Genomic DNA, 13,268 nt, shown 5'->3' with positions numbered 1-13,268 from the left:
GACATGCTTTTGGATCATTTTTTTCTGTTTTTGCCTTTTTCTTGATGTTCTTATGGTAATTAATTTATGCCTGCAACAGAACCAGTCCGTTTTAGTTTGTATACTGGTTTTTTCATGTGTTAATATTACCTTAATTTTAATATTATCTTAATGATAAATCGTTCTGCTCAAACTTTTGTAGAGGTATGAGGTGATTCTATTAACATCATCAGGGGCGCATTGACACCAATAGAAGGTGGATTTTATAAACTTTAAAACATGTGAATCTGTAAAAATATCCTATAAAATTACAGTGAATCATGAAAAAGGCAATATTCAAAAAAGTGGACAAACCAAGATCATTTTTTCGACTGTACAAACCAACATCATTAACATTTACATTACATATTTATATTTATATCTAACTTAGCTTATCATATACACATATTTACAATGTTTTTTAGGGATAAATGTCCTCGATTTGTTGCCATTGCGATTGTCGGACTCTGGTTTTGTGTCGTTGTTCGAACTATTCGACTTTAATACGTATTGGGTCGAAACACGCTAGCCGGTGGATGTCAGTGGTTCTCATGTGCCACGGAAGTTTAATAATTATCTTCAGGAAGCGGTTCTGGATTACCTTAAGCTTATTGAGGTGTGAACTGACGCTTCCTCTCCAGACCTCCAGATTCTAGCATCGGTGACACCACTTGCTTGAATACCGCCAGTTTGTTTGTGGTACACGTCTTTGCTCGCCTGGCGATGATCGGATAAACAGAGCATGATGATGACTTTGTTTACTCGATCGTTACATGCGAACGGAAGATGAGTTTCCTATCGAGAAACACACCCTCCTCTTCGGCTTCAGTCGATCCGTGTTGCGGTGTGGAAATCCAATCGCTTGAGTTTTTGCCGCGTTAACCCGGATCTTCCAGGCGTTAAGACATTCAACTTAGTCGTTGAGTCCGGTTTAGCTACGAGAGCTGCGACTGGGTATGGCTCTGAAAGTGCAGTAATGTATACTCTGGATGTTCTTTCACGGAGATAATTTTGGATCGTTTTCTCCAGGTAGACTGGGAAGGTGAATCTCTGGAGCTTAAATACCAGTTCGTCATGCCAAACATTATCGAATGGCATGACAGTGGTTTTATTAAAGTTCCCTCGATCGCTTGACCATGTTGGTTACCCTTCGGAATTAGTGCACTGTAGTGTGACGTACGACGGTACTCGAACTGTTCGTCGAGCAGGATGTTGTTTTCCACTGTGTGTCGTAGAATACTGGCGTACACTACCATCTCAAACAACTTGCTGACGGACGAAAGTAGGTTGATCGGACGGTAGCTTGAGGGGCTCGTAGGGTCCTTACATGGCTTGGGGATGGACAGTACTATAGACGTCTGATGGAAAATATCCGAACTCCAGATAGCGGTTGAAAGTTCTCACCAGGAGAGCGTATGATTTGGGCCCGTGGCTCTTCTGTATAATGTTGAAGTGATCGTCGAACACAGGGAGTATTTGATAGTTTTGTTGATCTTGTTCGCTGTGATTCGCTCGATTGGCACAGTGGCAAGTTGATGTATGCATTGCGCAACCGACGCTCCAATCGGATTAGCAATGTTCTGTGACAGATCGTGTGCAGCCCTGAACTGCTGCGCTATGGTATCTGCCTTTTCAGTAGATCTTAAGTTAATTTCACCGGTGTGTCTAGATGGAGAACTATACAGTGTCCCACTTGAAGGTCATCGGTAAGCATCGCGCCGTTTTTATTACCTTGAATGTTTCCCCAGCCTTTTAGGATAGTGATGGCAACGCCACTTTTAGCAGCACCAATTCGATCGAGACGGCAGCAGCGTGATATGGCCAGCTAAAACTGATTGTAGGCCACCCTGTAGCGATGCACTGCCTTTGGCAAGGTGAACCAAATATAGGCAATCGCGATACAATATTTTCTCTTGTTCCGAAGGTTCCGAGTGCCTGGAGTTCCATGGTGGGTATCGGATCACCGCCTTGAATGGCTTCTCGCTTGCCACATCATGCGTGAAGTAAGGTAGGTTTTCAATTTGTTATAATCCTCTGGAGTTGTCGTGACGACTTTGGTTACCATCTTGGTGATGTGGAAAGCAGCGTTCACGCCGATCGCTTGCTTGCCAGCGGAGGTAGCTTCATTCTCTGCTTTGCTAGAGGATGGATTCCTGATGTTCCTTCACCGGGATCTGCATTGTTGATTAAAGATGTTATCATTGTTTGAACACATGCTTCGTCGTCTTCAGCGTCAGCTGGAATCGCTAAACGGTTGCTGAACAGCTCTCCTGTATGCCTCTCTTCTGGTCGAGGTTTTTTGATGAGTCATTGGTGTTGAGACTTTTCTCCATTCTCTTCCCCCACCCATCTTATCAATCGCGTACTTTACAATTTCAGAAAAAAAACATGCTTACTCGTTGGAAGCTAACACTGAGTCCCACTGCCTACACTTCGACCGTTTATCGATTTACCCGTTGTGAGCTCTCCAAACTACGTCCGAACTGCACGTGAGTCAAATACCGAATAAATGCTCCTCGTCAATAGTCCGTAGTTATATATTTCTTGTTGGCTAATGATTCAACAAGGGGTGTGGCTGGCGATGGAAATTTGGAAGACAAACTAAAAGCGAATGAACTCTCTGAGTTTGACGCCTCCGGCAACTGAGAGCAAGGATGGAAAACAAGGGAGCATGATGTGATTTACGATTAATCGCAAACTGCACAGATCGCAATCTGTGCAAACTGCGACTAACTATTAATCCTCACCCATCATAACCAAATGATTTTCTCTTGGTAACTCTGAGTTGACCAAAGAATTGCTAGACTGAAACTAGTTCGAATAATTGAGTTACTCTCCTTCCTCGTTCTGTTTACAAATCCTAACAAGAATTTGCCCCATGGAAATTAGTGTCTCTATGACGTACGCTTTACGCTTATGACGTTATGACGCTAACCACTCGGCCAAGGGAGCACTTAAATTAATCTAGAAGAGACTACAAACAATAATCCCCTCAAATCACTAATTCTATGAGTTAATGAAAATGCGTTATTGGCCAAGGCTATTACGACACCGAACACGTGGTCTTGCGAGATATATTTTTGAATTACCTTGAATTAACCAAAAAAAAAAATTAGCGCAAATATGTGAACATGTGTTTTTTTTTGTGTAAGCACGTAAATATTTGCTCATAAAATTTTTGCAAATTTCCGATGAAATGATCTCTCCAGTTGAATGATATTATCGGCAAAAAAAGGACCTAAGTGATTTTGCGGATTGTAACATATTTTTTCCATTTGGAAAACGCTTGCGTCTATTTATGCGGACAATCAATCGTTTCAATGAACATTTGTCCGCATAGCTAGACGTAATAACCAGGATGCTCTGTTTGTAGCGTTAGTATTTACAATTCCGATAATAGTCAAAACGTCTCCGTCGGTAGTTTCAGTTGTTATTGGATAATATCAAAAAAGTTTTGGTAGAAATTTAGTGAATTGTCTGGAAAAGGTGCTCTTGTTTTGTTGCGAGTCTATGATAGTACTTTTTTCCTGAAGAATACGCTGGGATATGATAAGAACAGCAGGTTCGTGTTTTTTTCAATTAATTGAATTTGTAAAGTCAATCTGCAATGTTGGTAATTTTAGCAACATGATTTACCGATATCACGATCAATCGTATAAAGATGGTGGAGTGACTTACTCCAACGGTATGAGTAAATGCTGAGTATGTGGAATAATTCAATGTTGAATCCGAGGAGTTGTAATGCTAAGAACCAATACTATTTTAATTTTACTACTGATCTGATTGTTTCATTATCTACTTGAAGATTCAAATGCAGAAATTTAGGTAATTATGACATTAAAAAACACAATTGCGTCTCTTCGGTCATCGTGTACAGAAAATAGTAATTATACAGCGTTTCAATGATTTCTTATATTCCTCTATTAGGAAACACTAGGTAATAAGACAATATCGTGACAGACATGTTTGGACTCTACAAAGAATGTGATTCAAATGTAGAATTAGCTTATAGCACATAATACTGACAATTGTTGATTTTCTAACGATGTATGAAATCTGTATGAAACTACGTCTGTTATGCGGACAAACAGTGATTTTTCGGAAAGGTTTTTTTAAAATTGCTCAAATGTTTTCGAACAAAAAATGTTTGTTTGCATGTTGAGCAAACGTATTACATTGTGTAGAATGCGAAACAGCGAAAAAGTCAATTTTGTTCATTTTGTCGTTTACGTCTCCTATACAAACATGGGCAGTATTGTTCCAACAGTATTCTTTCGACAATATGAAGACTGAATACCTGAAATTAACCGGATTCAACCATGCAAATCTACGGTCAAAGCAGTATGTACACACTTGAGAGGGATATAAAAAAAAACATTAGTCGTTCGATAAATCTACTGCCACATAAGTCGGAAGTCCCCGATATATGAATAACATACGTCCATACTAATTCATTACATTTATTCGCAATGAAGAACGTAACCACACAGAATTGAATTAATCAAATATGTGATCCGTTTTATCTACAAAATAAAAAAGGGTCTGAAATGCAATCGAATTCGAAAGGTGTTTCGTGAAGTCACTAATTGAATTAGTATTGGAAAAAATATTTTGGGAGAAATGTGAATGTTCAGAGTTATTGGAATCTAAAAAAAAATTTCGGGCGGGATGAGATTCGCCCAAATCTGCTGGTAATAAAATTAATCAATTGCATCCATTACCCGTCTGCTGTTTATCGGGCGGGAGACGACAAATAAAATCGACACGAGACTGAGTCAGCCACTCACTGCGGTCAGTGCAATAGAGGATTAAAAATCCCTCAATGAGTGTCGTAAGATTTCAGTTGATCGTCTCTTGTACACTTTACGATCAAGAACTCATCATCCGCTCTATGGAATGGGATTAACCGTTTGTGGCTTGCACTCACGATAAAACTTGAACAGTAGAAGTAATGCTTCGAGAGGGCAAGCAGTGGGGATTCCGCTTTCATATTGCTTTTTTTAGATCTTGGTAGCTCACCGTTCCAAGTATTCTCTCTGTGTACATATGAAGAATAAAAGAGCATCGCCTGCTGGAGGTGATTTAAAAACATCCGACTAGAGGGACATACCTATTCATTGATCGTTGAATGTGATTTTTTACCATCCCTGACTGAGAGATAAGCGATCGAATCTCGATGCGAAAGATTTTCTGTTTCTCATTTTGTACATCTTACAAGTACGAAAGAGATGAAAAATAGTCTGTTACAATATGTAATGTTTTTTTTGTCACTTCAATACCAACATTTTATCTACTGTTCAGAGAATAAAGGGTGTGTCACATCAAATTCCATCACGGAAAAAACGCTGTAGAAATTCATCCAGTTGACCGTTTTTTTTGAAAATTTTAGACAGCCCAAGCCCGTATGCTCGCACCTTCCTCTTTACCCCGTCCATAAGGTTCTGTACAACGTCAGGTTGTATTTTTTTTTAAAAGAAATCCATTTTCTCTTGAAGTCCGCCTCCGATTTTACAACTTTTGGGTTCTTCCGGAGGGCCTGCTTCATAATCGCCCAATATTTCTCTATTGGGCGAAGCTCCGGCGCGTTGGGCGGGTTAATTTCCTTTGGCACGAAGGTGACCCCGTTGGCTTCGTACCACTCCAACACGTCCTTTGAATAGTGGCACGAAGCGAGATCCGGCCAGAAGATGGTCGGGCCCTCGTGCTGCTTCAATAGTGGTAGTAAGCGCTTCTGTAGGCACTCCTTAAGGTAAACCTGCCCGTTTACCGTGCCGGTCATCACGAAGGGGGCGCTCCGCTTTCCGCAAGAGCAGATCGCTTGCCACACCATGTACTTTTTGGCAAACTTGGATAGTTTCTGCTTGCGAATCTCCTCCGGAACGCTGAATTTGTCCTCTGCGGAGAAGAATAACAGGCCCGGCAGCTGACGAAAGTCCGCTTTGACGTAGGTTTCGTCGTCCATTACCAGGCAATGCGGCTTCGTCAGCATTTTGGTGTACAGCTTCCGGGCTCGCGTCTTCCCCACCATGTTTTGCCTTTCGTCGCGGTTAGGAGCCTTCTGAACCTTGTATGTACGCAGGCCCTCCCGCTGCTTGGTCCGCTGGACGAATGAACTTGACAAATTCAGCTTATTGGCGACATCCCGGACCGAACTTCTCGGATCACGTCTAAACTGCTTAACTACGCGCTTGTGATCTTTTTCACTGACGGAGCATCCATTTTTGCCATTCTTCACCTTCCGGTCGATGGTTAGGTTCTCGAAGTATCGTTTTAGTACTCTGCTGACCGTGGATTGGGCGATTCCCTGCATCTTACCGATGTCCCGATGTGACAACTCCGGATTCTCGAAATGAGTGCGCAGGATTAATTCACGACGCTCTTTTTCGTTTGACGACATTTTTCCAAATTTACAAAAAATTGACAGTGAAGCATGGCCAACGTGATCTATACACTCTTATCTGATTATAAGCGAAAGCTGAAGATATAATTCCTAAAAATTAAATTTCTACAGCGTTTTTTCCGTGATGCAATTTGATGTGACACACCCTTTACAAGTACGAAAAAGATGAAAAATAGTCTGTTACAATATGTAATGTTTTTTTTGTCAACACCAACATTTTATCTACTGTTCAGAGAATATAGAATACGAATATATTTTACTGGTGGGAAAGAAAAATCTTCAGAAGCTTTCCTCTTAATTGCATTTGATTGAAAAAATTACAAAACAAAATGTATTTGCTCGCAGTATTATATAATAAATGGAAAACAAAATATATTCTTCCGCTTCAAAGCTATTTCCCTCGTGTTGTGCTTGATGTGCGACGATGTTAAGTTTTTCGGAGCCGGCTTCTGTCCAACGGTTTTCGATGGTTTTTGTTTCTCTGCAGCTGCAACGGCAGTAGCAGGAGCTTTCTTCTTGTTGCTCACCTTCTTCACAGTAGTGATTTCGAGTAGCAGCAGCAGACTATTTTCCAGCAGCGATGACTTCTTTTCGATTTCTTCTTGACGGCTGTCTTTTTGCTCGAAGCTCGACGCCCGTCGGCAATTGATGCTGACTCGATGATCACCAAACGGAAAAAAATTTGTGTGTGTGTATGGCGGCTGTCTCTTATACTCAGCCTTTATCCCCTTAAGTGAAAGCCTTTTTCGATGCTGGCGCTTTCTAGATTGCTCTCGTAGCACCAGTGCCCAAACAGACTTTTGGTGACATAATTCATCAACGCTTTCTTGATGAACGAAGTTACTTTCGCCATAGCAATCTTGTAGCAGCGATAACATGATGATGTGGATTTTCCAGCTGGCACGGCTTATATACAATTTTTTGTGATTTCAATAGCTTGCTTTCAAAGCAATTTTCCAGCTATTGAAACATGTTTTTGAATCAATAAGTAACAAGCATATAACACGTAGCCTTTATCTTTCGAATGAATTGGTTATCATACCATTTTGTTCAGTTGGTTAGAAAGTATTAAGACGAAGTAGTAAATCTTGTTGTTCCGGCAACACGCTCTCGTTTTGAAAACTTTGAACTCACACCCCAGTATAGAAAAGAAAGACGTAGTCCCACGACAAAATGAAATTGAGACAGCACAGACGCTTACCCCTAATCCGCTGAAGGCTGGAATGAATGAAACTCCATCGGAATCCGGTACCGATCGTGCCATATCGGAACTCTCCTCCGGGTTCGAAAGCAATCCGACGCTTTTAGCCCACTCAATGATAGAACCGTTATCATTGGATGCACCCTCCATCAGGTAGACCATTTCTTGACCCTGCGCGGTTTCGATCTTGTATCCAACCAACGGATACAGCCCGTGCACCGAGGCCAAACAGGTAGGACCCGTGCAAACATTCAGGAACGAGCCGGTACCCATAGTGATTTTGACGTCCCCTTGCTCGAAGCAGCAATTGCCCCACAGGGAAGCGGATTGATCTGAAATCTGTGAATGATTTTGCCATTGATGTGCGGAATCGCGAATGGACTGATCTTACCGAAGCACCGATCTTGATGGGACTCCCAAACAGTGACTCGTGTACGAATCCAAAGTCGTATGAGTTGTGAACAACCTTCGGTAGAATTTGTGTCTGTTACCGACAAATAGAAGCTGTTTTTAGTATGTTTCTTTCATACGGGACCTCAACTAACCTTAATAGACAACCAGTTTAGTGCCCAGCCGGACCATTGCTGCGAAAATGGATCGTAGAAACCGGTCGAAGAACAATTCGTCACATCGCTGATGTGTTCGACGGATCGAGTCCGGTCGGTACCTTGTCGCAGTCGGTAGAGCAACCTTGAATCGACCGTACCATAAAGCACCTTACCGTTTTTAATATCGTTTTGCAACTCGGCGTTATTTTGTATTAGCCACACTAACCGCAGGGTAACCTGCGGGTTCATCATTTTGATCACACTCCCCGCCAGGAAGCGTTTGCTGCGAGTGAAGAAGTGTAAAAATCTGGCGCCCAGGTTGATCATTCTAAGGAGAAACAAATTAATGAAGTTTCACATTTGGAGTACTGAAATATGATCGTACCGCAGCCTGATACTCTTGTTGAGGTTTTGCACGAGCGAATCCGCCCGTAAGTCTTTCCATGTGATGAAGTTGTGATATACCTTGCCAGTGTGTCGATTCCAACAGGTGAACGTATTCCGCTGAGTTGATATGCTGAGGCAGGTAATGCGGTTGGCAGTGAGTTTTGCATCTGTGGAAGTATGGGATTTTACCCGTTTGGTAATACGGGTTTTTCAATAATTCTAAAGTATGTTTTGCAGTTTTAGGTTAACGTATTTTAAACTTCAGTAGTGTTCATGTTACAGTATCTGTATTTCTCTACATTTAAAAAAATCCTCTATTCTAAACGCGTTGAAGTCTCAGCCTGTGTGTTTGGGCACAACCCTGCCATACAGGAACCGCCTATTCACTTTCGGGGTTAATGATCTACCTATAGACAGTCATTTAGTTTCTCAGGCAAAGTTTATACTTAATAATCTACCGTTACTAAGAAGCAGTGGGATGTCCGCAGTATAAATGATATTCAAAATGGATCCATCTGCATCCATATTAAATTGCCCCGCTTATGCAAGGACACCCCTAAGTGACCTATTAATACATAATTTTAGATGATTATTATAAGACACATGAATATAGTGCAAGGATGAACCCGAGATATTTAACAATTGAAAAATGTCAAGTAATATCTGAACGAAAAAACCATGATTTGATTGGTCCGATCTGTGCTCTTCAAACTAGGCCCCTCGTGAAAAGGTATAATTTTAAAATAACAATACGCATGCGAAAACAATCGTAGCTAACCATCATGCACCATTCCATCCTAGAGCAAAAGAAAAAAATAGTCACAGGAGGGTTGTGTTTGAGACACGACCGCATAGATGACGTAGGATTCCGTTAGGCTATCTGTTGATTTTGGATATGTTTGAAGAATTATACTCTGATAATGATTTGGTGGCCCTGAAAAGGGCTGTTTTGTTTGGTTGTTGGGTATTGTTTGTTCGCTCCACCAGTATTTACAACCGAGTTAAGATGACAGAAGGATGGTAATTAGTCGTTAGATGGTGCGTATCAGATAGAAGATGCCGAAGTGGGATGAGATATGATCAAAACCGCCCTCTGTGACCCTAGACGAGATGCCTCCTGTGCTAGGTATGGATGAATTATAGAAAAAAAATATATACGATAATTAGATAATTATCAATACCGAACACAATTATCAATTTTTCTCATCAGTAAAAACATGTTACTTCAATATAGAAATGGAAAGTAATAGTGTGAGACCCCTCCCCCCTCTCAAAGGGGGGGGGGCTGCCATACAAGTGAAACACAAATTTCTGCATTACTTGAGAATAAATCGAGCAAATAAAACCAAATTTGGCATGTGGAGGTTATAGGGTGCAATAAATGTTTTTACGGTAGTGAGACACTCCACCCCCCTCTCTAAGGGGGGACTGTCATACAAATGAAACACAAATTTCTGCATTACTCGAGAATTAATCAAGAAAATGAAACCAAATTAGGCATATGGATGTTTTAGGGTGCAGTAAATGATTCTATGGTGGTTAGACACTCCACCCCTCCCCTCCTCTAAGAGGGGGCTGCCATACAAATTAAACACAAATTTCTGCACTACTCGAGAATTAATCAAGCAAATAAAACCAAATTTGGCATGTAACGTATCTGAGAAACATTAAACACAAATTTCATGAAATCATGAAATGACTGAACAGTAAGCGTTTGGAATTGGACAATTTTCATGATGTGCTCGATTTTCGATTTTCAGTTTGTACCCCAATATGTTCCCGAAAGACGTAATCCTACGTCAAAAGCATCACAATAATTAAGGTAATATTATACTATCAGGCACGTAGCTTAATCGGCACGGCACGTTTCATGCAAGACAAATATTATTACGTGTTTTTCAAATGTGTATGCGTATATACAGCGGAACGGCTCCAGGCATACACAGCAGGTTGCAGACAAATTCATGAAGGAATTCTCGAAAAGAATATTTTGCCGGTACCGGGCACGAACTACACGGGCGAGTAGCGCCGTACATACAAATCAAATGTCGAGGTTCGTGGTATGGGTGCGTTCGTCGCTCTTCGGTTCGACATCGGTTGAACCATCAATAGCTACGCTTGGCAACAGTGTCGACATCTGGTGGCAATTTTCATTTATTGAGGCAGGCATATCCCCATCGAATCAGCAGGCTCGAAGATAGTTTGAACTGTTAACCGTTTGAGTGCGAATTACTCTCGCTCCGAAAACAAATTTCTTCGCTCCGTCTGCGCTGCTGGTCCGTACTGAGAAGCCGCTATGCCTGAAAACTATAAATACATCATGTATTTGTCTGCCAGTGTCGATACGTGCCGTTTACGCTTCGTGCTGGATAATATAAAACGACCTTTACTGTCTTGGATGCGGTCAGCCCGTCAGTATCTATTCTGCTACTGTTTTAAATGGTCGTACATTTGGCAATTCTCATTCTAGCTTCGCTCTAGCCAGCGTTCATGGTGTGGTTTTTTGGTTCGGTATTGGTTCAACTGCAGCAGCAGTAGCTGACACTGCTCAAATAGCTAACACCGAGTTTACATAGTGTAAGTCAGCATCCGAGTCGGCGTAAAAAGGTACAAAGCTGAATGACTTTCTCACTGTTCGTTCATTCAATATTTAAGTTGACCGGTTATTGCTGCATGATGTTTATATATTTTCCAAATTTCTATTTCACCCTACAGAGCTTTGTAATATTCAGTTGCATAAAGTTCGAGATATACTTGAATCCACACTGGTGAGTGATTTGATTTTGTCTCGCCAATCATGTACAACATGCTCACGCTGTAAATGTTGTTTGCACCTTCTCGTATTTCTAAAAATGGCGAATTAAAGCTTGTCCTCGATAATGAGTTGTTACTGGAGGGAGATAGTTTAACAGATGCATAGGACGAAATCGTATGTATTCGTAATTCATTGTGAATGACTTTAGCGCGACTTAAGAGCGAATCAAACACGCAAAAAAATTGCATATTTTGAAACAAGCTTTATTTATTTTAAAATTTGTTTTTGACCAAGTGTGAACAACAGGGATGCCGAATCACGTGAAATGTCAAAGTTGAAATGCAACAAATAGTTAAAGTATATTTCAAAGTATTATTGGATTGGATTGGAAAAGCATGTTTGTTTACAAAAATTAACAGCAGCTAGTCTGAGGTTGACAGATAACTGGTCTGGTATGAACCCTTTGAGGTCGTGTGTCTGCTCTCAGCCACCACAGCAAGGAATCATACTTAACACTATATCAGACCATATGTAAAGGGTGTGTCACATCAAATTGCATCACGGAAAAAACGCTGTAGAAATTCGCCCAGTAGACCGATCCTTTTGAAAATTTTAGACAGTAAAATAAAAACTTTTAAACAACTTTTGGCATTTTCTTTTTATTCATACTTCGAGCCCAAGCCCGTATGCTCGCACCTTCCTCTTTACCCCGTCCATAAGGTTCTGTACAACGTCAGGTTGTAGTTTATTTTGAACAGAAATCCATTTTCTCTTGAAGTCCGCCTCCGATTTGACAACTTTTGGGTTCTTCCGGAGGGCCTGCTTCATAATCGCCCAATATTTCTCTATTGGGCGAAGCTCCGGCGCGTTGGGCGGTTTCATTTCCTTTGGCACGAAGGTGACCCCGTTGGCTTCGTACCACTCCAACACGTCCTTTGAATAGTGACACGAAGCGAGATCCGGCCAGAAGATGGTCGGGCCCTCGTGCTGCTTCAATAGTGGTAGTAAGCGCTTCTGTAGGCACTCCTTAAGGTAAACCTGTCCGTTTACCGTGCCGGTCATCACGAAGGGGGCGCTCCACTTTCCGCAAGAGCAGATCGCTTGCCACACCATGTACTTTTTGGCAAACTTTGATAGTTTCTGCTTGCGAATCTCCTCCGGAACGCTGAATTTGTCCTCTGCGGAGAAGAACAACAGGTCCGGCAGCTTACGAAAGTCCGCTTTAACGTAGGTTTCGTCGTCCATTACCAGGCAATGCGGCTTCGTCAGCATTTCGGTGTACAGCTTCCGGGCTCGCGTCTTCCCCACCATGTTTTACCTTTCGTCGCGGTTAGGAGCCTTCTGAACCTTGTATGTACGCAGGCCCTCCCGCTGCTTGGTCCGCTGGACGAATGAACTTGACAAATTCAGCTTATTGGCGACATCCCGGACCGAACTTCTCGGATCACGTCTAAACTGCTTAACTACGCGCTTGTGATCTTTTTCACTGACGGAGCATCCATTTTTGCCGTTCTTCACCTTCCGGTCGATGGTTAGGTTCTCGAAGTGTCGTTTTAGTACTCTGCTAACCGTGGATTGGACGATTCCCAGCATCTTACCGATGTCCCGATGTGACAACTCCGGATTCTCGAAATGAGTGCACAGGATTAATTCACGACGCTCTTTTTCGTTCGACGACATTTTTCCAAATTTACGAAAAATTGACAGTGAAGCATGGCCAACGTGATCTATACACTCTTATCTGATTATAAGCGAAAGCTGAAGATATAATTCCTAAAAATTAAATTTTTACAGCGTTGTTTCCGTGATGCAATTTGATGGAACACACCCTTTAATAAGAGGGCCGTTCAAAAAATAAGTTTCAGTGCCTCAGAAATCGCAGAAAAATAAAGATAGGACAAAAAACAAAGTGATTTTCGTAATCTACGTTTTATTTCCCTTTTTTCTACATAATCGCCG

The 13,268-nt window shown here is 41.6% G+C and overlaps 1 protein-coding gene across 2 annotated transcripts in view; it reads right to left on the bottom strand.

The window, feature by feature from the left end:
* The window catches only part of LOC129771776 (putative glycerol kinase 5), a 69,803-nt gene that overhangs the window by 8,555 nt on the left and 47,980 nt on the right, over positions 1-13,268 (bottom strand). For both annotated transcript variants that reach the window (XM_055775799.1, XM_055775798.1), the window contains exons 4-7: positions 8,553-8,721; positions 8,165-8,495; positions 8,011-8,103; positions 7,620-7,958 (exon numbers count right to left, since the gene is read on the bottom strand). In XM_055775799.1, coding sequence (XP_055631774.1) covers positions 7,620-7,958; positions 8,011-8,103; positions 8,165-8,495; positions 8,553-8,721 — 932 coding nt within the window. The remainder of the gene's footprint in view (positions 1-7,619; positions 7,959-8,010; positions 8,104-8,164; positions 8,496-8,552; positions 8,722-13,268) is intronic.

Source organism: Toxorhynchites rutilus, chromosome 2 (assembly GCF_029784135.1).
Source record: "Toxorhynchites rutilus septentrionalis strain SRP chromosome 2, ASM2978413v1, whole genome shotgun sequence".
Classification (NCBI taxonomy): domain Eukaryota; kingdom Metazoa; phylum Arthropoda; class Insecta; order Diptera; family Culicidae; genus Toxorhynchites; species Toxorhynchites rutilus.
Note: the sequence above shows the minus strand (reverse complement) of the source record. Positions and strands in the feature narration are given on the sequence as shown.